This window comes from Nerophis lumbriciformis, linkage group LG05 (assembly GCF_033978685.3).
Source record: "Nerophis lumbriciformis linkage group LG05, RoL_Nlum_v2.1, whole genome shotgun sequence".
Classification (NCBI taxonomy): Eukaryota; Metazoa; Chordata; class Actinopteri; order Syngnathiformes; family Syngnathidae; genus Nerophis; species Nerophis lumbriciformis.
The window spans coordinates 31,627,037-31,652,416 of NC_084552.2; the positions used below are offsets into that span (position 1 = coordinate 31,627,037).

The 25,380-nt window shown below is 39.2% G+C and overlaps 2 protein-coding genes across 4 annotated transcripts; one reads left to right on the forward strand and one right to left on the reverse strand.

Annotated features, from left to right (window-relative positions):
• Positions 1–4,441: 4,441 nt before the first annotated feature.
• LOC133606678 (ras-related protein Rab-38) lies at positions 4,442–14,323 on the reverse strand. The gene is made up of 5 exons (XM_061960869.2): positions 13,973–14,323; positions 10,988–11,252; positions 8,955–9,085; positions 8,742–8,891; positions 4,442–4,902 (listed from the first exon to the last, which is right to left on the reverse strand). Exons 2-5 carry the CDS (start codon positions 11,184–11,186, stop codon positions 4,702–4,704), a joined length of 681 nt encoding a protein of 226 aa, XP_061816853.1. The 5' UTR covers positions 11,187–11,252; positions 13,973–14,323; the 3' UTR covers positions 4,442–4,701.
• Positions 14,234–25,317, forward strand: LOC133606679 (ras-related protein Rab-39B). Of its 3 annotated transcripts, XM_061960871.2 has the most exons (5): positions 14,234–14,414; positions 15,655–15,948; positions 18,860–19,126; positions 21,406–21,586; positions 24,210–25,317. In XM_061960871.2, exons 3-5 carry the CDS (start codon positions 18,912–18,914, stop codon positions 24,453–24,455), a joined length of 642 nt encoding a protein of 213 aa, XP_061816855.1. In that variant the 5' UTR covers positions 14,234–14,414; positions 15,655–15,948; positions 18,860–18,911; the 3' UTR covers positions 24,456–25,317. The 3 variants fall into 3 exon arrangements, with proteins under 3 accessions (XP_061816855.1, XP_061816857.1, XP_061816854.1); XM_061960873.2 differs by lacking the exon at positions 15,655–15,948 and having other exon boundaries at positions 14,260–14,414; XM_061960870.2 differs by lacking the exon at positions 14,234–14,414 and having other exon boundaries at positions 15,431–15,948.
• The last annotated feature ends 63 nt before the right edge of the window (positions 25,318–25,380 follow it).

The following is a 25,380-nucleotide window of genomic DNA, read 5'->3' on the forward strand; positions in this document are numbered from 1 at the left end:
ACTGGCACGTTAAAGAAAAACGTTTAACTTGAGATCCCAAAGAAGCATCAATTCCTAATGTGACATTTCCATTTCAACAGACTCAGCAAACAAAGCCTGGGCATAGTTAACCTGATGGTAATTACAGTATCTCACAAAGGTGAGTACAGTCATTGCTGTTTAACAAACACTGCATTATATTTTGTCAAGGGACAATACCATAGAAAGTAAACTTGATGTATACTTAAAAGTAATCAGTATGCAGCTTGTATAGCAGTATAGGTTTACTAAAAATGAGTCAACTCACATTGTCTAAACAGTTGGCAACAAAAGTGCAAGATAGTTGTGTCTCACCTACAGTCCAGTATGGTGGTGGTAGCATCATGATCTGGGGCTGCTTGAGTGCTGCTGGCACTTGAGGAGCCGCGGTTTATTGAGAGAAACATAGAAATTACAACAAATTGTGTCGAAAGGGTCAATAATTTGTAAGAGGAGCTAGCATTGACTTAATCCTACTTAACATGGAATTCGGCAGGGCTGCACGTTAACTGGAATCTTCTTCCACTCCTCCATGATGACTTACATGTTGGAATTGACGTTTGTCTTCAGTGAACCGCAGCTCCCCCAATGCCTGAAGCTCTTGTGCAGACAAGACAAAATGATCTTGCTACTTACTTGTGTTGCCAGCTATTTGAACAAAGGCTCTGTTGACTCATTTTCATTGGATTGTGAAATGTATGCTGCTGTAGAAGCTGTACACCCACTACTCTAAAGTACATCTAAGTATATTCTATAGTATTGTCCCTTGACTAAATATACTGGAATACAAAAAAATGCTTGTGTGAGGGGTGGACTTATGGTCTTATGTTCTCATGACCTCCCAACTCACATTCCCATTCTTCTGCATCTGGAATGTCTCTCGCTGATCCTCCTCTATAACCCTTCACTGCACACACACACACACACACACGCCTTCCAAAATGTGTGCTGACCTCATCTCATGACCCTTTTGCCCTTTAACCCCTAAAAGGGCTCCAGCAAAATGTGGAAAAAAGACTCCCAAACAATCATCCTTTAAGATGCCTATATTGATTAAAATTGATGAACGTGTGTGTGGTTTAGTAGTCGTGGGGTAAGTTTTATTTTAAGGGAGCTGATGTGACATTTATGAGGTCACATTTGGACTGTAGCTTTTCCTGAAATGTTCCCTTTTTCGGTCAAGGCAAAAGAGGCTGATGGAAGAGACGAGACATTTAGAAAAAAATAGACCTGTAGATATCGGCTGCCGTACGCATGCTACTGGGCTTCGATTGGTCATAAAAACACACAAAGCAAGTCACAAAGCGACAACAATGCTCATAGATAGTGGTGAAAATGTTTTTTCAATGTTTGCTGCCTTACTAAGACACAAACAGTCCATAGTTTTATAGTAGGTATATTGTCACAGAACAGAAATTCGACCGTGGCTTAGTACTTTTTTTCAGCCCCTTCAAAATCCAAATAAGCTTCTTTTTGAGACACTCCTTTGTTGTCTTGGCCGTACTATTATGTTTTGGGTCATGGAAGAACCATGATCAGTATTCTGGCTAAGGCCAGGAGGTTCTTATCCAAGATTTTACAGTACACGGTCCTGTTCACCATAAAGTCTCCGTGTTGCCTTTGCAAAGAAACATCCGTAAAGCAGAAGGTTTATACGGGGATGGTGTTCTTGGGGTCATATTCCGCAATTCTCCACTTGATGCCAAAGCAGCCAAAAAGGAGAAGAGTATGTGGTGACCTTTGTGGGAAAACACTTCATCAAGAAGCACAGTGTGGCCAACACAAACCAGCTGTGTGCGAGTGTGTAGAATCTCTAGGAGGAAACAGGAAGTGAAGAGGCTGCAAGCCACATCCCACTGAGGGAGACACGAAGGTGAGATATTCCAACAGGATCAGTTTTTTTGTCAACTGTGCCTCTATACCAGGGGTGTCAAACGTATGGCCCGCGGGTCTGATTTGGAACAGGTTTCATCCGGCCCGCAGGATGAGTTTGCCAAGTATAAAAATGAGCGGAAATTTTTCAATGAAAGAAACTGCTGTTCTAAATGTGTCCACTAGATGTCACAATAGCAATTATCCTTCTTTGTAGAATATGCTACATATGTAAAAAAAAAAATAAACCACATGAGCAAAAATAAGCAAACTACAAACCCCGTTTCCATATGAGTTGGGAAATTGTGTTAGATGTAAATATAAACGGAATACAATGATTTGCAAATCCTTTTCAACCCATATTCAATTAATGCACTACAAAGACAAGATATTTGATTTTCAAACTCATTAACTTTATTTTTTTTTTGCAAATAATAATTAACTTAGAATTTCATGGCTGCAACATGTGCCAAAGTAGTTGGGAAAGGGCATGTTCACCACTGTGTTACATGGCCTTTCCTTTTAACAACACTCAGTAAACATTTGGGAACTGAGGAGACACATTTTTTAAGCTTCTCAGGTGGAATTCTTTCCCATTCTTGCTTGATGTACAGCTTAAGTTGTTCAACAGTCCGGGGGTCTTCGTTGTGGTATTTTAGGTTTCATAATGCGCCACACATTTTCAATGGGAGACAGGTCCGGACTACAGGCAGGCCAGTCTAGTACCCGCACTCCTTTACTATGAAGCCACGTTGATGTAACACGTGGCTTGGCATTGTCTTGCTGAAATAAGCAGGGTAACGTTGCTTGGATGGCAACATATGTTGCTCCAAAACCTGTATGAACCTTTCAGCATTAATGGTGCCTTCACAGATGTGTAAGTTACCCATGTCTTGGGCACTAATACACCCCCATACCATCACAGATGCTGGCTTTTCAACTAGGGCGCCTATAACAATCCGGATGGTTCTTTTCCTCTTTGGTCCGGAGGACACGATGTCCACAGTTTCCAAAAACAATTTGAAATGTGGACTCGTCAGACTACAGAACTCTTTTCCACTTTGAATCAGTCCATCTTAGATGAGCTCAGGCCCAGCGAAGCCGACGGCGTTTCTGGGTGTTGTTGATAAACGGTTTTCGCCTTGCATAGGAGAGTTTTAACTTGCACTTACTGACAGTGTGTTTCTGAAGTGTTCCCGAGCCCATGTGGTGATATCCTTTACACACTGATGTCGCTTGTTGATGCAGTACAGCCTGAGGGATCGAAGGTCACAGGCTTAGCTGCTTACATGCAGTGATTTCTCCAGATTCTCTGAACCCTTTGATGATATTATGGACTGTAGATGGTGAAATCCCTAAATTCCTAGCAATAGCTGGTTGAGAAAGGTTTTTCTTAAACTGTTCAACAATTTGCTCACGCATTTGTTGACAAAGTGGTGACCCTCGCCCCATCCTTGTTTGTGAATGACTGAGCATTTCATGGAATCTACTTTTATACCCAATCATGGCACCCAACTGTTCCCAATTTGCCTGTTCACCTGTGGGATGTTCCAAATAAGTGTTTGATGAGCATTCCTCAAGTTTATCAGTATTTATTGCCACCTTTCCCAACTTCTTTGTCACGTGTTGCTGGCATCAAATTCTAAAGTTAATGATTATTTGTAAAAGAAAAAATGTTTTATCAGTTTGAACATTAAACATGTTGTCTTTGTAGCATATTCAACTGAATATGGGTTGAAAAAAAATTGCAAATCATTGTATTCCGTTTATATTTACATCTAACACAATTTCCCAACTCATATGGAAACAGGGTTTGTACATAAATAACATCCTGTAATTTGAGTTTGATATAATTTTTTTATCTTGATAGATTGAAAATTAACACAAATGAGTTGACTGATGAACATTACCACATAATTAATTCAGAAAGTATAAATAACGACAAATAAAAATAGAATACTAATAACCGCAAGTATAAGTGTAAAAAAAAAAAAACAATTATGATTTGTACATTTTCAGAATGTGCTTGTTCTATTTTTAAACAAAGAAAACAATACGAAGTTGTCTTTATTTCTAAGTTATCGTGCTGTGATTTTACCGGTCCAGCCCACTTGGAAATAGATTTTTCTCCATGTGGCCCCCGATCTAAAATGAGTTTGACACCCGTGCTCCAGAGGGTGCATAGTGCACACCAGAAAGGTGCATATAGGTTGCCAAACTGCATTAATAGATACTTTTGAACATGTCCTATGTCCAAAACACTGCAAGCAAACAGTTCAAGATTTGACTTTGGAGGTCTGTTGTAGCTATTTTTGACTCTCCCAGCAGGCGACACACTGTATTTCCTCCCCTTCCCACGACGCCCTGCAGGATGAAGACAGGACTTAAAGACAACCTGCAGGGACCAGAGACCGGTTCACTTCTTTTTGTTCCCCTTAAAAAGTCTCTGCAGGGTGCATATTACATTTGTCAGCCACAATGTCACAGAATTCTTTAAAAATGGTGACTCAGTTAGCTAAAATCAGACACAATATTGTTCCTTCTGCAGCCATTTATCTTATGAACTCTTGTGTTTATTGATCAGCCGTTTCATGTAGTTTAATGAGAAAGATATCTAGGTGTTTTCTGTTGTCACAATAAATAAATGGCAGCAGCAGTAGTGAGTCTCAGACGCCTCTCAGGTGCCATCTGATGGACTGATATGTCACCAAAAGCCAAGAGGAATGCTTTGACTTTAAAACATGTTCCCTTGGATTGGTAAAAAAAAGGTAAAATGGTACCGAAAAAATAAATTTTTTTTTATAAAAGTCCTCAGTCTCCGTCTTTGTCCCGGGTCTTCATACCAGAGCATCCCGAGCATCCCACAAGTCTTCTCTCCTTGGTGTGGTAGTCAAAGCGAGGCAGCACCAGGATGCCGCTGTTGTCCAGCTCACTCCTGGACGCTCGCTCCTCCTCAATGGCCATGATGTTCTTCACCAGACACGTTATGGCCGCATCAATGTTAGTATTGTCCTAGGGAAGGAAAAGACAACATCCCCATTGCTGCAAATGTGTTTTGGTACATGTATTCCTAATCAGTTTCCTCTTCACAATGTCACAGTACATGTTGCAACTCATCTTTCCCCTCAAAGGACCGTAGCTCCCCAATGCTGGCAGCACTTGTACAGTCTAACTCCATGACACTTGACAACAGGCAAATCATAATCATCCTACTCAGCTATTTAGACAATAAGTGCTTTCAATAGATAATGAACGTTAGACTTCAGTTGAGAGGCAGGGTACATCCTGGCCTGGTCACCAGTAGGGATGCAACGATTAACCCGTTTTACAATTAACCGTGATAACTATTTAATCGCAAAGGCTCCATTACACCGTGTGTTTCAGTCCTCATCACTCTTGATAAACTTGGTACGGTAGGTTATTTTCAGCACAATCTGCACGGAACAAAAACGCGCTCGTATGCTACATTGGCTTAAAAATGGCAGCAGGACAAAGCAGAAAAACTTTTCCCAGCCAAAAAAAAAGCTGACATTAGGATGGCAACATTTTGAGTACTTAAAAAATGACCAGGGAGTTACTGAAGACGATGGCTCACACATTTTCAGAAACAGCCAGAAGAAATGTGCGTCTGAATGGTCTAATACGTCCATTATGGTACAGCATTTGCGGTGTGAACTCCAAGCTTTACACGCCAAAATAAAGGTAAGACATAATAACTAAGTTAGACTATGCTAGTAGCAAGTTACTTCATGAATAATTTAGTTAAATATAAAGGTGTCACTTACAATCAGTAGCTTAGTGTTGAGTCAGTTCAGTGTAAACAAACAGCAACATGTACTCCTTATAAGGGCTTCTTCATTCAGTGACCATTTAATGTTGGATTGCTTCCTCCTGTCTGTGTTAAATAAACTACAGGCATTGGAAGTTAATATAGCAAGTGTTAAACACTAACATAACATTAGGAGCTTGTAGAATAATACCATGGGATCTAAGTATTTGCATTTTGGTCATTATTACTGCATAAAATAGATGGTTAAAAACTAATAAATAGGCAAGGAAGACAGTTGATGACAATACGACTTAAGTTTATTACCCACATGAGTAACATTTTTCCTGAGGGGTATTTAAATAATCTTAGTCTTGTATTAACAATATAATTATAAATAATAATTTTCGTTTATATTTATAATAATAACTGTTAAAATAATGTTATTAATTCATTACTGTTATTTCCGACGGTAATGAATAACATATCTTTTACGAATGTCTGGGATTTGTATAAATTTTTTGTTGTGAAAGTAATCAATGCATAATAATTGTGAAACCGTGATTATTTCTTAGAGTATAATCAACAGACAAAATCTACAATTGTTGCATCAGTAGTCACTTGTCAGTCACACGGAACATACTGTAGATATCTGTGCCTTAAGGCAGGTGAGATACTGATGGGGTTTTTTCAACTTATGCTCGAATCGCTGTTAATGCCGGTAAAAATGTTCCTGCAAACGTTATATGTGCGACATGCTGACAAATAGAAATAGCCACACCCTTCAGTTTAATAGACTGTTCACACGACAAGTGTTCACAAAGTACACAGAACAAGAATTATGATGAACATCTTAAACCCTTTTTTTTTTTATTGAGACAAAGTTTATTTATGTATTTATTTGTTTGCTTACTATGGTATACTATTTATTTATTATTTATTTGTTCCCAAAGAACAAGGAAATTGGATTAAATTAGTGGAGGAGGTAGAATTAAATAAGCTTTGCTTCTTCCTGCTCCTTTTGGGACGTGCTGTAATGAAACAACTTGAAATGTGTGATGAATTACATTGTATCGTATGCATGTTTGTAATAAACTGAAACTGAACTGAACTGAACTTAGCCAGTGGTGCTAAGTGCTGACAGTAGTTTGTTTGTGCACAAAAGCAGAGAGAAATTGCCACTGCCTCAAGTGGTTTTAAGCTTGTATTTGGCAACTGCACAGAGGACTAAGCGCAGTGCACTAAAACTGCCAAGTTCTCTTGCACACTAAGCAGCTGCAAAAGCCTAAAGTGGCATCCTTTTCAGGTTTCTGGCCTGTATTTGATCAGGAAATGTGCAATGTGCACATAGTTGGTTTTTTTGAGTAAACAATATTTATTTTTAAATCATACAGAAAATACATTTATAACACGGTTTAAAGATCAAATAATAATACTTGTTTGGTTATTATTATTCAGGTTTTTTTAAATGAAAAGTGAGCCTTTGCCTTATCTGTAGATACCAGCTATTTGTATGGATTAAGTTTTGAAACACCAAGCGAATGGAAAATTACTGCTAATAATTGACGCCCTCACAACAAGCCCCAAAAAAATATATTTTTCATACTTGGCTGTCTTCAAATGGTCCAATCGTCAAAGATTTGAGGATTTGATATCGAGGTTTAGCTCCTCTGCCAAAAGTATTGATCCTTCCACTGTTTCACATTTGGAAACTTTGTTAGGACTTTTACTTTCTCTATTTGGTCAAGTTTTATGTCTTCCCGGCACTTAGCCAGAGCCGAGGACCTCACTAAACGATCCAATCTCTACCATGTTTATTGTTTAATTAGAGTGGTTCAGCCTTTTTTTGAGGTGGAAAAAGTTGCAAAAGAGATCTCGGTTTTATTCCCTTCAATGAAAGATTATATTCCTTTTCCTTTATTTTACTTTTGTTAGCACTTATTATTACAAACTTGTACTCTATGCTGTATTATTATGCTGTACTATGCTTTATTATTTGTAAAACATTACTGATGTAGGGTGAATTAAATTGTTTTTTCGGTGAAAAAAGCAATTATTCTTTTGGACAGCAAATGTGCGAATAGGTGAAAAAACATCTATATTTTTAAAAGAAATTCATAAAAATGCGAGTGAGCGAATAGGCAGAGATCTACTCTATCGACAAAAAAACATTCTCACTCACATTTACGCATATGGACAGTTTAGAGTCTCCAATTAACCGGTAATAACATGCAAGTTTGTGCCTGAGTACCTGGAGGAACATGTAGACAGAGATTTGAACCCTCAATCTGATTGAGGCCAACATGTTAATCACGTGCTGCGATTATATAGAATAATTTAAATGTTTTTATGTATTTTATTTTAAAAGGTGTCATTTTATCTTAATTTAAAACACTTCCTTGTGGTCTACATAACATGTATTGGTGGTACTTTAGTCAAAATGTTGCACAGATTATTTTTTACAGACCGTTTAAGCCGCTTTATGCACCGTTTTGTGGGCGGTCCTATTTGCGTGCCTTCACTTCGAGTGCGTCTTCTCCTCGTCAGCCATGTTGTAGTTTTTAGTGTTTCCAGATCAACTCTAATGACAGATATAAGTTACAACTACACGCTAATTTGTATTAGAAAAGGCAACAGCGTAGGATGCATGTGCATGTACGAGCCAGTCTGCCCCACATTAGGAGGGTAGAGAAAAAGAAGGAGCCTATTGACTTCGGGTAAATTTCTACCATAGAGAGATATCCGTTGATGTCACAATTAGGAAAAACATCACAGGTTGTGCAAAATTCCAAAAGGCTCATTTGGAGAAGGTATGAAGGAAGGCAAGATTGTTTTATAAATATCTCTGCCAAATCATGGCTTGATTTAAATTTTTCGGGACTTATGCAGATCCCAAATACACAAAAACAGGTACTAATAGATAAGAAAGTTGGTTTTGCATAAGGGGTCACCTGTAAAAACAGATTAGTACAGGTTTGCTTCGGCTTTTTGATCCACCTGATGGAATCAAAGGTCTTTGTGGAAGGTTTAGGTTACCTCAAAGTCAATATACCGTGGCATATGAGGAGGGAACATTCAGTCTTACCTTGGCCGAGGTTTCAAACCAGCCCACAAAACCGTAATCCTTGGAGAAGTTCTCCAGTTTGGGAAGTTTGGGGCACAAACCAAGCATTCGCTGGTCACACTTGTTGGCCAACAGGACGGTTGGTACTGGCCTACCGTTGCCCAGGGCGACCTGACAAGAACGACAAAAGCCATCAAGGTCTTGCCAGACGGCAAATGTTTTAGCGCGTCTCACCTTGGAATCCAGGTCTTCCTTCCACTTGAGGACGGCCTGGAAGGTGGAGAGCCGGGTCATATCAAAGACCACGAGAGCGCCGACGGCCTCCTTGTAGTAAACACGAGTCATGTGACCGTACCTCTCCTGTCCTTCATGGGGGAAGAAAAAAACAAAAGCTACAGTCTTTAGTCGGGATGTGCCGATCGATTTTCATGAGAGAGTATGTGTTTGCCATTGCCGACCGATTAATGCCCTTTCAATGCCGATCGCGATCACAAACACTGATTAATTAATTAAGTACTATTAATTTTTAGTCACCCGACTGACAAACTAGCAGCTAATTGTGTATATCTACACACCGTGTGAAGTCGCTCCCCTGAGTTATTAATAATCACCTCCATTACGGCAAATAAATTGAATTTCCTAAATATCATTATAACATTTTAGGACAACACGTTACACACCGATAGCAAGCAAGGAGTATGCTATTATGCCTTCTAAAACATTTTGACCAGAACCCGTATGGGGTGCCAGAAATGTAATTTAGTCATGGGGTGTCCTACATTTTTCACAAGACTGTTGATGGGTCTGTCGAGAAGAATTTACACAGGAGAAGTGCATCTTTTGTTACATGTGTGCATAGCAGAATGAATAAATAGGTCTCTATCCTGGAAGCTAACGTCCTCCACATGATGCCAATCTAGTGACTGAGTCAGCAAGCGTACAAACACACAAACGCTATGAAGGCTGCGCGACAATTTCCTCTTGTTGTCAAGCGAACACACTGCACTGTCATGGCCGGACATATCAGAGGAAATGCTCACTGTGTGCTAGAAGGTTAACTTCTGCTACGGTCGAAACAGAGCAAAAATATGTTGCAAGTTGTTCATGAAACCTGCGGGTCTGATCTAGAAGCCATTTGTCATTCAAAAGGGTGCTTGCCCTTTTGAGGAGCCATGAGTAGAGCTTTTATTCTTCTCTGAACACATTTATGGCCTAAATCATTAACATTGCTGGACTTGTTTTTTTTTTTATAAATCACATTCAATCGTTTGAAGGATTGAGTTGGATTACATGACAGTGAGTCTGATTTGATTGCATTAGTGTTTTTCATATACTCTCACCTGGCTGAAAAAATGCTTAATTTTAGGATGCACTGATGAGTATCGGCTGATTACGAAATTGCTATTGCCGATTAATGCCGATCACCTGTGGCTGACACTGTATTTATTTTTAGTGCCTGGCTGACAAGCGGCTAGTATGTAATTCAATACACAGGGCCTGATTTACTAAAGGCCCAAATACCACGCGTTAAACAGTGTGTAAAAAATAAAAAAATAAGGTGTACTATTAGCTGCACAATTAAAAAGTGGTGCAAAATTTGGATTTGGCTTCTACTATACGGGGCATCACCATAAAGACACTCGATCCTTTACTGCACATTCATTTTATAATTTTTTCAAACACGCAGGAGACATCTACCACTTTTTATGGGAATTTTAGAAGCAGTCCAAAGTGCATCTACATCAAAAACCCACTTTTTTTTTTCAGCGCTGAAAAAAAATGCATATTTCAAGAAGTTTTTTTCAAATAGGATACATTTTAATAATATACAGTACAGGCCAAAGGTTTGGACACACCTTCTCATTCAATGTGTTTTCTTTATTTTTATGACTATTTATATATATTTATATTGTCAACTGTCTTGTTTTCGCATTACAAGCGCAACAGTATGTGATAAAAGAGAATTAGGAACTAGTTTAAATATTGTGTTGATGTTGTTACACTGTCAATAGCGCACACTATAAATACATTGAAAAAATTACAGTTGATACATGTGGTTAGTATTGGTATTGATATCGGCCGATCACACTCATGAATGATCATATTGGAATTAGCAGCATAAAACTTCAATTATTTTCACAAAACCCATCCATCCATGTTCTACCGCTTGTCCCTTTTGGGGTCGCGGGGGGGCCTATCCCAGCTACATTCAGGCAGAGGGCATGGTACACCCTGGACAAAGTTGTGTATAAATTGCAAAAACCCACCGGCTATGTCCCACAGCTGCAACCGCACCAGAGTCGTGTGGTCCCACTGGAGCACTTTGAGAGCAAAGTCCACGCCGATGGTGGCCCGGTAATGCTGGGAGAAAACCTGGTGGACATAACGCTTGATGATGGAGGTCTTGCCCACTCCCAGGTCGCCGATAACGAGCACTTTGAGAAGGCGCTGCTGCTGCTGTTCCATGGCCAAGGCAGCCAGATAAACGCAGGGATGACTAATTATGGAGATACCTCACTTAGAAGAACCACACTGGAGACAAAGGTATAAATCATAGTGAGCTGAGGGGGGCTCGAAACTCCACAATAAACCATACAGTCAATAAAGGAAGGAAGTATACCCCTTATATTTCTGTAAATATTTTATTCTATCTTTTTTCATGGGCCAACACTGCACAAACAACACTTGAATAACACATGTGAGGGGAATTGGGCCCTATTTTGACATTTTTACTTCGGGGTGTACTCACTTTTGTTGCCGTCGGTTTATACTTTAATGGCTGTGTTGAGTTATTTTGAAGGGAGAAAAAATATACACTGTTATACAGACAAACAAATGAGTGTCATTTCTTCAGTGTTGTCCCATGAAAATATATCAAATGATATTTACAAAAATGAGTAAGGAGTTAGTTCATTTATTACTATAGTAAGTTAGTTAAAACAATAGTTATTTAAAAAAAGACAACTTTCTGGCTTTAAAAAAAATCCAAAAAAAAAAATCAAGAAACTAAATTGTAGTAGTCAGCAAGTTTCATTTTTAGATCAAACAAAGTAAAACTTTATGGAATTACACATTTCTGAGGAAAAAAATAAAGAATCTCCCTGTAACTTTTCATTTCCAAAGCGAACACCTGCCTAAGATTAAATATGTTCATTAATTAGTCTGCAGTTAAAATTAGTGTTCACACCTTGGAGAGCTGTTGCACCAGGTGGACTGACATGAATCAAGGCTCCAACATGAGAGATGACAATTGAAATGACTTTAATTAATTATCAAACTTCTTCAATATGGTAAATCATCACGCAATGTTGGAAAAGATGTTAATAGTTCAAAGACAGCTGTGTCTAAAATCTGCACTAAGTACAAACAACATGGCAAGGTTGTAAAAGGCAAGCATACTGGTAGACCACGGAAAATATCAAAGTTTCAATACAGAAAACTTAAAGCAATATGTCATGAAAACAGAAAATGCACAGCAAAACAAACAAAGAAGAAATGGCCGAAAACTACAGTCACCGTCTGTGACCGAACTGCAAGAAAACATCTCAAGAAAATGTGATTTAAATACAGAAAAGCTAAGTGTAAGCCATCATTAACACCTAAACAGAAAAAAACAAGGCTATTAATGGGCTTAAGAAAAGCAATCGTGGACAATGGATGACTGGATGGAAGTAATATTCTGTGATGAATCGCAAATCTACACGAGGCAAAGTGATGTTGGAACTTTTGTTTGGTGCTTTTCCAATGAGATTTATGCAGACAACTGCTGAAGCAAACATCCAAAATATCCACAGTCATTGATAATTTGAGGCTGCATATCAGGTCATGGCACTGGGGAGATGGCTGTCATTACATCTTCAAAAAATTCACAAGTTTAATTTGACATATTGGACATTTTTTTTATTCCATCAATCAAAAAGATGTTTGGGGATGATGACAATGTGTTGTCAAGCTCTGCGATGAGGTGGCGACTTGTCCAGGGTGTACCCCTCCTTCCGCCCGAATACAGCTGAGATAGGCTCCAGCACCCCCCACGACTCGAAAGGGACAAGCGATAGAAAATGGATGGATGGATGGATGTTGTCAAGCTTATGAGATGTAATGCAAGTGTAAGCCACTGTGACACTATTGTTAATTTTTTTAAATGTTTTTATAAATGGCTGTGATGATAATGTCAATGAGGGATTTGTAATCACTGCTATGTTGGAATTCTTATTAATATTGATACTGTTGTTGATATTATTCATTTTTGTTTGACTACTTTTGGATTGTTTTGTGTCATGTTTGTAGGTTCTCTCAATTGCTCTGTTGATTGCTTTTCTGAATGTTGCTGGGACGGGTTTGGTTTTGGAATTGGAATTGCATTATTATGGTATTATTTTGTTGGATTGATTAATAAAAAATAAAAATAAAAATTTAATTAAAAAAAGCCAGAAAGTTGACATTTGAAATGGGTTTAGTTCTGAGCCATGTCTGTTTTCTGCTTGTCTTCTAAAAAATAAACAATTGAATGAACATCTTGCAAGTGGCGATTCCATAACTTTTTGCCATGGGTTGTACTTTAGACAAACAGAACCAAGAAATGGAGCTGGTGTGTAATTGCTCATTCCTGGATGCAGTACAAGTCTGACAGCGTGGTGTTTAACTGACCAGCAAAGAAGACTGAACAGTGCCTAGCCTTAAAACTACATCTGGCGAATGACCTGCTGAACGACATAGGTCTTGACCACGCCGACAAGAGATAACTAGAAGGAGAGCAAAGAAGAGTAGGGGCCACCATTGAAAAAGAAAGGCGCATCGTTAAGAAAATAAGGGGCCAGACACATGCCAGAGATTGTTGACCGCAGCAATGCACAAAACCAAGGTTGCAAGGGCAAAACATACATGGGACACATCCGTTGCAAGTTGTTCCACTGAAGTACAAAAAAACTACTTCCTGGAATAATGTGGACATGCTGGAAAATATGTTTTAAATACAATTCTAAACTGTGAGTTGTTGTTTTAGCTCGAAAGAGACAGAAAACACCCAAACATTAAATGTATATACTTTTTTTCCCTCCCTGGTCTAAAAGAGTATATATTGTATATATATATATATATATATATATATATATATATATATATATTTATTTTTTTTAATTATTATTAGTAGGCTATATGGGCAGATTGAACCCAAAATGTAGAACAGGACAACAAAACGGATCACTAGGGGTGAAACAAATATTTGCTGGATGTAAAGTTTAGAAACTTACTGTTCTGTCCAGGCAGAAGAATTCTGAGTGTTTCGGGGAACGGCTGCATCTCTGTTGAGCGTCGCCACCTTTAAAATAAAGCATACGTACTTGTACTGTACGAATTACAAGTTAAAATGAGAAAGCGACAGCGAGAGAAGAAACAGAAATGTAATTATCGACTTAGCCTGCGGTTTCTGAGCACGTTCACGCCCACGCCCCCTGAATCCCGCCTCTGTTTAATTTAACCGCTGCTGCCTTCTTCTTTTGTCCTGGGCACAGCCCATTTAGAATGTCACAATAACAGTTAGTCGTTTAGGTTCCATACATTTGTTTGCGCCGTCGTGTCCTACACTCACACCGAGCATTTTGAGTGCGTAAGTACGTTAACACGGAGAAAGTACGGCAACAACGTGCAGTGCGCTGCCAGGACCCGGATGTTGGACTCTGCACTCTCTTCATGGTGAGTGTGCACTTAGTGCAGTTCACAGGAAGAAGAAGAAGAAGGGCAAGTAAATAAATTCTGCGATCGGCATTTGCTTAATGGCACAATAACAGTAGTGGATTTGGGACAGCGCTACCCATGTCTATGATGATTCAATGACAAAAAGTAACATGAAAGTTTTTTGTTTTTTTTATTGAACAACAAATATACAAAAGTCGAGGCACTTTCCACATAACCAACAATCTACACATCAGCAAAACATGTCAAGGAAAGAAAACAAAAGCAAATACGGATAGAGTATTAAATATTAATAAATAATAATAATAAAAAATATGGGGAAAAAATAAATCCAAAAAGACAAACCTAAATCACTTCAAATGTTTTTGACAAATATATCAAATTAAGGGCTGTTGTACTCTTAATCATCCTCCATGATTTGATTGATAATTGTACACCGTTAAGCCAATTAGAAAATGTAGGCATTACTTTCATAAATCGACATTTATGTAAAAACAATTTGTTGCCTGTAGCATAATAATGTTGACAAACATTTCTATGTTACAGTCGTTTATAAAGAAAAATACCAAATTTGATCTCTTCTATAGAGAATGGGACATCTCCACACTCTTCCTTCTCAGCCAATCTCTGATCTCCTCCCAAAACACATGTACACTCAAACAATCCACAAACAGATGATTGACATCCTCTACAGCTCCACATATATAACAGCCGTCCACCTCCATGTTAAATTTAAGTTTCAAAAAAATAATTTGAAGGGTATATTCCATTAATAATTTTTAAATTGTATTTCTGTGATCTATCTTATCTTGTCCTTATTTTCCTTAGCTCAACTTTTGTAAACTCCTTCAGGATATATTGTCTATGAACCGTGGCCGGAAAATATTATTTCCCTAAAAGTGCCCTCATATAACATGAAAGTGAAAGTGCGCGATCTGGCACACAGGAACTGCACTACCTTACAGCATGTCTACTTCCGTGTCTGCGCACATGCGACCTGCTGCCTTCCATGCGTTTTGTGTCTGAAATGTTTGCCTTATTTTTGTAGTTACTGTTGATTTAGACGTGTATAATATTTATCCGTCTTCATTATATATATTTATTCTTTTGTTTTAAATCCACGGAATTGTTGGACTTTTGGGACAGCTTCCGCGTTTGCGCCACTCCACGATGCCTTACGGTAGTGGTACTGATGCGGGATGAGTCAGGCTATATGATGCTGCTATCGTTGCCATTTCAGAACCGGACTACAAATAAAAGGCAAACAACTTTGTGGTAGTGAGCGTCGACGCCGTTAAGAGACGCCTTGTCTGCACCCTGAAGCTGCCTTTCGTAGCCGCTCTGCGCCCAGACATCACCGAGCACACAAGTGCCAGACTACAGGGGCCTACTTACCCATCGTCGCCTCCACCAGGGGTCCATCAATCCGGTTAAACACCTCGGACGTAACCATTATGGAGCCTGGGCCGGCTTGCAGGTCCTGAACGACCTCATAGAGAAGCAGATCTCACTCCCCTGCGTTAACTTCTACTAGGTAAAATAATTTGATGTTCTTTTGTGTGATTTACAAAAAAAAACAGGGCTTGGTCAATACATTCAAATTGCAGCATGTTTGCAAAACTTCCTCTGTCATTAGATAGACTCTCGAGTATATAAACTGTAAATACTTTTTAGGAATGACCTGTTAAAACAGGACTATTGAATTGGTGGTCCACGGGCCAGATCTGGCCTCGGAAATGAGGGACATGTTTGCATGAAATTCCTAATAACACTATAGCCATGTCATATAGAGCAGTGGTCACCAAACCTTTTTTGCTATACGGACCGGTTTAATGTAGGCATTATTTTCGTGCCAGATAAATACAACAAGAATAAGTGCTTGAAAAATACAACTCACTATAATGCTGAATTAGTGGGAGCTCTGGGCTTGTTTCATTGCAATGAGATGCAGATGGAAATCAGCCTTTGGCTACAGTGTGTTACTTTTACATTTAATATGTTCATTAATGAATGTGCATTGTATCATGTCACAAAGTTATAACAAATGGCAACTTCCTATGAGGAGTTTTATTGTACATCTATAAACAAGCTCATTGGTGTGTCTAGTGCACAGGTATCAAACTCATATTTGGACCTCCACATTAATTTATATGGTCCGCAAAAGCCTGGAAATAATATGTGTCTATAAAATACCCTATATTTTCTTCCTTTGCTTTCTTATTTTCTTACTAAATGTATCAGGGTTTTTTTTTTGTAGTTTGACAGGGGAAAAATAGTGTCCAATATTGCAACAAATATTATGTTATCTAGTTTTGTTGGTCAAAATCCAAATAAATACTTAAATATCTGCTTAACTTAAGATTTCGAAGCAAGTTATCCATCACATTTTACACTATAAAAATGACCAATAGATTTTACTGTAAAATTTAGGGAGTTTTTTACAGCGTACTACTGTAAGTTGGAAAAAAAACGACTAATGTTTGGTTTTTTTACAGTAAAATGATGTCGACTGAACTGTCAGTTTTTTGTTTTTTTTACTGCAAAATCCACGGTTGATGATTTTATGGTACCACATTTTATTATGGTAAAAAACTGGCAGCTGAGTTGCCAAAATAAAATTAAACAGCGGTATTGTATTTGTATTTACAATAATATGTTGTCCATCCATCCATCCATTTCTACCGCTTAATTCCTTCGGGGTCGCGGGGGGCGCTGGAGCCTATCTCAGCTACAATCGGGCGGAAGGCGGGGTACACCCTGGACAAGTCGCCACCTCATCACAGGGCCAACACAGATAGACAGACAACATTCACACTCACATTCACACACTAGGGACCATTTAGTGTTGCCAATCAACCTATCCCCAGGTGCATGTTTTTGGAGGTGGGAGGAAGCCGGAGTACCCGGAGGGAACCCATAATATGTTGTAAAAAATAATAATAATTAAAAAAAAACACCATATATCTTACAGTAAAAGTCTGGCAACTAGCTGCCTATTTTTTTCTGTTAAAAAACAGTGGTAAAATCCACATATTTTTTTGTACTCGTTACGTTAAAAAAAGTTAAAATATTTAAATTCATAGGCAAATTCATTAATTATTTACTGTTACATCAGCCCCCTAATGGCAGCCATGACTGCGGTGTGGCCCTCAATGAAAACAAGTTTGATACCCCTGGTCTAATGGGACAGGCCAAAGTTAAGTTGGAGAAAATGCAGTCCTTCATAAATTATTTAATGTTTTTCTCGGTAGCAAATGCGTCACGGCCCGGTATCGGTCCCCGGACCTGTGCTTGGGGACCCATGATATAAAGGATCTTTGACTGGCGTTTTTCGTTTTTTACAAAACTGAAGAGCATGTTCCTGCCTTATACTATAAGGCACGTTTCTTAAAATAAATCTATTTTCTAACTATAACTACACCAAATGTAATGAAAATGTATATACATTTTGGAAATAAAGGTGTTTATTTAATTTCAAGGAACAATATATTAAACCAATTGTACCCCAAATGTCCCATTGAGGTCAACGTTTGCTATCAAGTGCTAATGAGTCGAGCAATTTGTGTGTGAGTTGTTAGTTTCGGTTTCAAATCAAAAAGGAACTAGATAGTACTTTCCACAATGGCCATTAAAGATGTTGCCGTTTCAGACTATGGACGATAACAACACTGCGCCGGGCTGACACACACACACACACACGCACACACACATCAAACCACGCTATTATTGTCTTGTCCCAGGAAAAGTCAGTATTAATATAGTGCTTTTAATTTTTTGCTAAAATGTCGTAAGGGAGACCCTTACACAAAAATTTAAAAAAAAACTGACTCGCTTCAGCAGCACAATACTGGTCATGTAGTTGTAGGAGATGTCTCAAAACCTCTTCAAGAGCCCCGACAAAACCCGTAAATGACAGAAAATTAATATTTTTTGAAAACTTGTCCTTGTCTTTCTTTTATACAACTGTAAATTACATGAGCGTTATCTGCCAGCTGATTGTGTAAATTCACAAAGAACAGTCCAAAATTATTATGGTAGCTTTATTACAACGTAGAGACTGCAAAAAACACTATTACCTTTTTTTTCTGTTGGCTTATCCTGCAATACAAATTCATTTGTATTTTTGCATCTACGAATACTTTTTTAAATTATTTTTCCAAAAGAGGATAGTTTGAGCAGAAACAGCAGTTTTAATTCATTATAAACCAGCCCCTCTCTTGGATAACACTCACAAATGTACCCACATAGAAATATCACAATTGTGTATTTAGTAGATATATTACACCTACAGTACATGTTTTCTACACTGTGGACTCCTTATAGATGGAGTATCCTCTAATAATTGTCATTATTGTTTAGTTATGTCAGTTGTTGAAAGGAGAAATAGACACATTCTTATTGTTCTCTCTCTCTCTTTCCTTCCAAAATGTCCCCGCCTCCTCCAGACAAGCAGACAGACCGGTAGAGCGACAGACAGCCAAGTGCCAGAGCCGAGTTATGGAGGCGATCTGGCTCTATCAGTTCCGTCTCATCGTGATCGGCGACTCCACGGTAGGCAAGTCGTGTCTGATTCGCCGCTTCACCGAAGGCCGCTTCGCCCAGGTGTCGGACCCCACGGTGGGCGTGGATTTCTTCTCTCGACTGGTGGAGATCGAGCCGGGCAAGCGTATAAAGCTGCAGATTTGGGACACAGCGGGCCAGGAGCGCTTCAGGTACGTGAAAGCTGCGACGTTGTCCTGCTTTTTTGTGTTTTTGCCTTGATTGGGCTTCCATAAAGTACCATGAATGACCAAACAAACATTTGGAAACACTGGTGAATAACGTGAGACTGCGGGTGTAGTAGTGAGATGAAGAGACGTGTACATAGCACGAGGCCTAGCCTGGAGGTCTGAAAACTAGAATTGCCACCTACGTCATGTGTTTGTTCCTGGAGAATGTGCTGTTATTCAAATGAGACATTATCTAAGAAGGTAAACAAAGGGAAGTAAAAGTCTTTTTTAGGAGATTATTACAGTGTATGCACCTTCTACGACAGTGTTTTTCAACCACTGTGCCACGGTGATATTCAGTCTGGTTTGCCGTGGGAGATTATGTAGTTTCACCTATTTGGGTTAAAAATATTTTTTGCAAACCAGTGATTATAATCCGCAAATAATGTGCCGTTGTTGAGTGTCGGTGCTGTCTAGAGCTCGGCAGAGTAACCATGTTATTCTCCTCAATATCAGAAGGTGGAAGCTGGTAGCTAATTGCTTTGTAGATGTCGGGAACAGGTCGTGTGAGACGACGATGGTTTGTTGTGATCACAATATGCAGGCGACAGCGGGAGGCAGCGTGCAGGTAAAAATGTATAAACCAAAAATAAACAAAAGGTGAGTGCCCCTAAGAAAAGGCATTAAAGCTTAAGGGTGGCTATGCAGAACGAAACTAAAACTGAACTGGCGACAAAGTAAACAAAAACAGAATGCTGGACGACAGCAAAGACTTACAGCGTGTGGAGCAGAGACGGCGTCCACAAAGTACATCCGTATATGACATGACAATCAACAATGTCCCCCCCAAAAAAGATAGCAACAACTTAAATATACTTTTTTTTATATTTTTTTTTAATGAATTTATTAATCAATCAACAAAACAATACACAACAATGCAACCCAATTCCAAAATCAAACCTGTCCCAGCAACATTAAGAACAACAATAAACAGAGCAATTGAGAGCAATTGAGGACACACAAATCCAAATGTAGTGAAACAAAAATGAACATTATCGACAACAGCATCAATATTAGTAACAATTTCATAATAGCAGTGATTAAAAAAACCCTCATTGATATCATCATTAAAAACATTAATAGAAAATACTAAAAAAATTAGAAATGTACAATAGTGTGTCACAGTGGCTTACACTTGCATCACATCCCATAAGCCCGACAACACATTGTGTCCAACATTTTCCACAAAGATATAATAAGTCATATTTTGGTTCATTTATTAGTTGAAACAAATTTAAATAATGGATCCCATATTCCAATATATGACTCATTATTATTATCTAAACTAAATGCAGTTTGTTCTACTGATATCATCTCCATAGCTTGTATGTACCAAATATTCTTGATTGCAAAAACAAAGAAAGTGTGGGGAATAGCGCTCAAAGGAAGACATGAAACTGCAACAGGAAAATACCAAAAAACAGAAAAAGCCACCAAAATAGGAGCGCAAGACAACACTATGCACGGGAGCACAACCAAAAAACTCAAAATAAGTCACGGCGTGATGTGACAGGTCGTGACAGTACACCTACTTTGAGACAAGAGCTATAGTAATGCACAGTTGGTTTAAATTGATATCCAACAATTGCGACAACGACCTTTTATTGTCTACCGAGTTTCATTTCTTAAAGTTAAAGTTAAAGTTAAAGTACCAATGATTGTCACACACACACTAGGTGTGGCGAAATTATTCTCTGCATTTGACCCATCACCCTTGATCACCCCCTGGGAGGTGAGGGGAGCAGTGGGCAGCAGCGGTGGCCGCGCCCGGGAATCATTTTTGGTGATTTAACCCCCAATTCCAACCCTTGATGCTGAGTGCCAAGCAGGGAGGTAATGGGTCCCATTTTTATAGTCTTTGGTATGACTCGGCCGGGGTTTGAACTCACAACCTACCGATCTCAGGGCGGACACTCTAACCACTAGGCCACTGCTGGTGGTGTGCCTCCGGATTTTTCAATGAAAAATGTGCCTTGGCTCAAAAAAGGTTGAAAAACACTGTTCTAGGACTCACATTCCTACATTGTATACAAAAGACTCATTAAGCATGAACGTATATTTGTCTATCGGTTGATGATGTAGGGGACTTCCCCATCAAAATAGCATCTCCACCGTCTGCTTGCGTTGTAACGCTCACACATAAACACTTCATAAGGCTCCTGCAGTGGGCATGGCCATGCGTCAAAACATACATGATGTAAACCGGCCTACTTCTCCTGCAGGTCCATCACTCGAGCCTACTACCGCAACTCGGTGGGCGGTCTGCTCCTGTTCGACATCACCAACCGCCGCTCCTTCCAGAACGTGCACGAATGGCTGGAGGAGGCGCGCAGTCACGTGCAGCCGCACAGCATCGTCTTCTTGCTGGTGGGCCACAAATGTGACCTGGAGGCACAGCGTCAGGTGCGTACGACCCGCGACCCGAGAGTCTGCAGCATTAATTAAGTATTTCAAATACAATGTATGTAAAATTAGGTATTCCCAATATTTGAATAATACCACTAATGATGGATTAAATTGATATAGCGCTTTTCTAGACACTCAAAGCGCTTCACTGAAAACTCAGAACTCATCATTCATTCACTCCACATTCACACATTAAATGGTGGTAAGCTGCATTACATGGCGGCCAATTTGGACCTAAGGCCCGTCTGACCGCCATTCACATTCATACACCAGTGTGAGCCGCACTGGGCTCAAGATGGGGAAAGTGTGGAATTGAACCTGGAACCAAAGTGATAGTAATGTGTCGTGTCCGTAGAGTCTGTTTATGAGTACCAAACGTGAAAAACAACCTATCATCTTGTTTGTTCCACTTTTAAAGGGGTCATATTATGATTTTTTTTCTACATGTTAACACTTCCTTGTGGTCTACATAACATGTAATGGTGTTTTTTTTTTTTGTCAATAGTTTGCATAGATTATGTTTTACAGACCATCTTCCAGCCACTTTACGACCATCTCTTCAGAATACGCCATTTTGTGGGCAGTCTTATTGATGTGCCTCCACTTCGACTGTGTCTTCTCCCCATGATCCTTATTGTGATTGTTAGCATTTCCATAGCAGGTCCACTGACATATATATATATATATATATTTATATTTAGGTTCGTTTGCGCTACTTTATAATAAAAATGGCAACAGCGGAGGATGCATGTACATGTGCGAGCCAGTCTGTCCCTTGAAAAAGAAGGAGCTTATTGACTACAATGGTGGACTCGTGCACAGCTCTTTGAGGAAATCTCTAGCATATATGGAGATATCTGCGGACGTCACTAATGGGAAAAATGTCACAAATTGGGCAAATTCCAAATGGCTCGCTAAGGCAAGATTGTCTTATAAATATTTCTGCCATGCCTTCCAATTTAGATTTTTAAAGTTTTGGGACTTATGCAGATCCCAAATACACAAAAAACAGGTACCAATAGGTAAGAAAAGTTGTTTTTGTATAATAAGTCCCCTTTAAAAAAACATTTCATAATGTCCAATCAGGGTTTTATGCTGCCAATTCTGTGTGATTGGCTGATACCAATGCCAACTACATGTATTAATTGTACATTTTTCAATGTATTTATGATGAGTGCTATTAACAGTTTACCAATATCAACACAGTATTTAAAGTAGTTCCTTATTCTTTTATTACATGCAATTGTTTGAGCAAAACAAAGTATCGTTCAAATACCGATACTACCATTGGTATCGACACCACCAAATTATGGATTGATCCACCCTCATAAGTGCCGTGTACCGACTGTGACAATTTTGACATAGCAGTTGTTATATTATCCTGTCTCGAGATTCTTATTAATTTGCGTATATATTTCCTGTTAATAACCGCTTACTTTCTGGTTCCATCTACATAGTTAAACTTTACTAAGCACCTATTTCTTCTGTTGTTTCTAGCTGGCTTAGCTATTAGCATGCTCCTCCTGCTTGCTTTCAGTAAAAAGTTTAGCCTCATCCTCCAAGGATAATAATACTTTATTAATAAAGATACAATGATATGCAGTTTATTTTCCGTAATAGAGGTGAATATTATTAACTGAGTGGAGTGGCTCCACAGTGTATTGAGACACATAACTGCGAGCCGCTTATAAGCAAGAGGACTACAAATAAATAGTCAGCCAGAGGGGATCAGCATTTGTGATTGGCATGAAGGTCAATAATCGCCAATGGCATCACAAAACTTGGCCGACACATCTGCACATCCCTAATTTAAAGTCTTTATAAGCCCTGTACAGTACACCAGCTTTCATACACACACACACACACACTTCCCATGCTCTTAAAACACTTCATATTCTAAAACCAAAGCAATTTTAACATGAAAACTTAAATGGGTACATTAAAATCTGTAATGCAGTAGACCGAAGTAAGTGAATCACAATGTGACAAGGGAACATTGTATATGTATCAAGTGAATAAAGGTGTGGGGGGAAACCCAGCTCATTAGCATTAAAGCTATGGATATTAAAACAGCATTTTCCCAGTAGGGCTGACTAAATAGTACTCTTATGGTGTTCAGTTAAATGCAGCCTATATTTAGATAAGGCTGTTATTTCTTCAATGGAAAAACGATAAAGTAAAAAAAAAAATGTAACTTTATGATTTAGAATGCATGAGAAAGCGGAAAGTGAAACGTAGCTCTATGACCAGGGTCATTTTATTTTGAAACGTATATTGTAAGAATAAGATACACCAGCAACATAACCAGTTGTTGTAAGCAGTAAGGAGAAAAAACTGTTCAGTCAGCACTGGTGATGAGTTCAATGTAAAGAACGATACAGTACGGGTAATTGTAACGCTCTTGACTTTCACACCAAATGTAGATGCTACCATCTTGTGGAGTTATTCCAATTTACGTTAGGAGGTTGCCTACAGCCACAACTCTTATTGCCTGTTTTTAGCCCCAGTGATAATGAGGGTGATGTACTTTCAAAGACCATGGACTCGGCCATGGTAGAAGGCTCTGTAGTTAACGGAATACTTTTCCGGTCATCTTACATTTCTTCCAACTCTCTTCCAGGTGAGCCGCCAGGAGGCCGAGAAGCTGGCGGGAGCGTACGGCATGCGCTACATCGAGACGTCCGCACGCGACGCCATCAACGTGGAGCGCGCCTTCACAGAGCTGACTAAAGACATCTTCGCCCTCGTGCGGTCCGGCGAAATCACCATCCAGGAGGGCTGGGAGGGCGTCAAGAGTGGCTTTGTCCCCAATGTAGTGCACTCCTCCGAGGAGGTGACCAAGAGCGACCGCCGCTGCCTATGTTGATGTGGGAAGAGCTTGAACAGGGCGGAGTGGCTGACGGACTAATGTGTCGGCCATCTTTGCTGAAGCGGACCGCTGGAGAGTTGTGGTCTTTTTTTCTTCTTTGGACCGCCATGGTTTTATTTGATGGGAAAAGAACGATCACTTGCTTCTGTGGGCTCAAAGTTTTAATCCGTTTCCTTCCCCTCTTCACTCTTCTCCAATATGCAATTCTATCATTACATACAAAAAGTTTATAACCACCTTTGCCCGGCCTTATGGACAAGTCATGAACTTAAAAAAGAAGACATTATTGCCCATGGATCGTTCTGCTTCAGTATCACATTCTAGCAAAGCAACATTCACTTCGGGAAGGACCCCTTAAAAGCAGGTTGACCCAAAGGGCACTGACTTTTGAAACTCTTGAGCTAAGAGGCAGCATAAGCACCCACAGCCAAAACACCTTGACCTACCCACAATGCACGCTTTGAGACAGAAGTGTACCACTATATAACCAAGCAAAGCAGGTCCAGTTGGCTTGCGGTCAACATTCCAGCACTGGCACAAGAATGTTGGTTACATGTGTGGACTTTTATTTCCTCACGTCACTAATGGACATGAAGACGAGCCACTAACATCAGTCAGAAAATATGCCAAGGTTGTAACCAAATGTCTATCGCTTGAAAGACTGTCAAAAATCTTATCGCAAGACTACTCGGTTACAGCTGCAATATTTTATTCACTTACCGCAGATAGAATGGGTCTTAATACTTTATTTTCCATGCAGCATATGTACCTCGAAATTAAAAGTGGGATTTGGCATATAATCCTTTAACGCTCTATTTAAATAAACCACTGGACCAAATGCATCAATGAGTTGTATGTTATTCCCAACTGTCTTTGCATGGATTCATAGGATCATCCTTGTGTTGTATTTCTGACTTTGTGC

What these genes read in the sequence shown, in the direction of transcription:
- LOC133606678 (XM_061960869.2), bottom strand. Translation starts at nt 11,186, where the DNA reads ATGGAACAGCAGCAGCAGCGCCTTCTCAAAGTGCTCGTTATCGGCGAC. An exon ending in AGGAAGACCTGGATTCCAAG is followed by an intron (nt 8,892 to 8,954) that starts GTGAGACGCGCT and finishes CGTTCTTGTCAG; the next exon opens with GTCGCCCTGGGCAACGGTAG. An exon ending in GGTTTGAAACCTCGGCCAAG is followed by an intron (nt 4,903 to 8,741) that starts GTAAGACTGAAT and finishes TTCCTTCCCTAG; the next exon opens with GACAATACTAACATTGATGC.
- LOC133606679 (XM_061960871.2), top strand. Translation starts at nt 18,912, where the DNA reads ATGGAGGCGATCTGGCTCTATCAGTTCCGTCTCATCGTGATCGGCGAC. An exon ending in GCGGGCCAGGAGCGCTTCAG is followed by an intron (nt 19,127 to 21,405) that starts GTACGTGAAAGC and finishes CTTCTCCTGCAG; the next exon opens with GTCCATCACTCGAGCCTACT. An exon ending in ACCTGGAGGCACAGCGTCAG is followed by an intron (nt 21,587 to 24,209) that starts GTGCGTACGACC and finishes ACTCTCTTCCAG; the next exon opens with GTGAGCCGCCAGGAGGCCGA.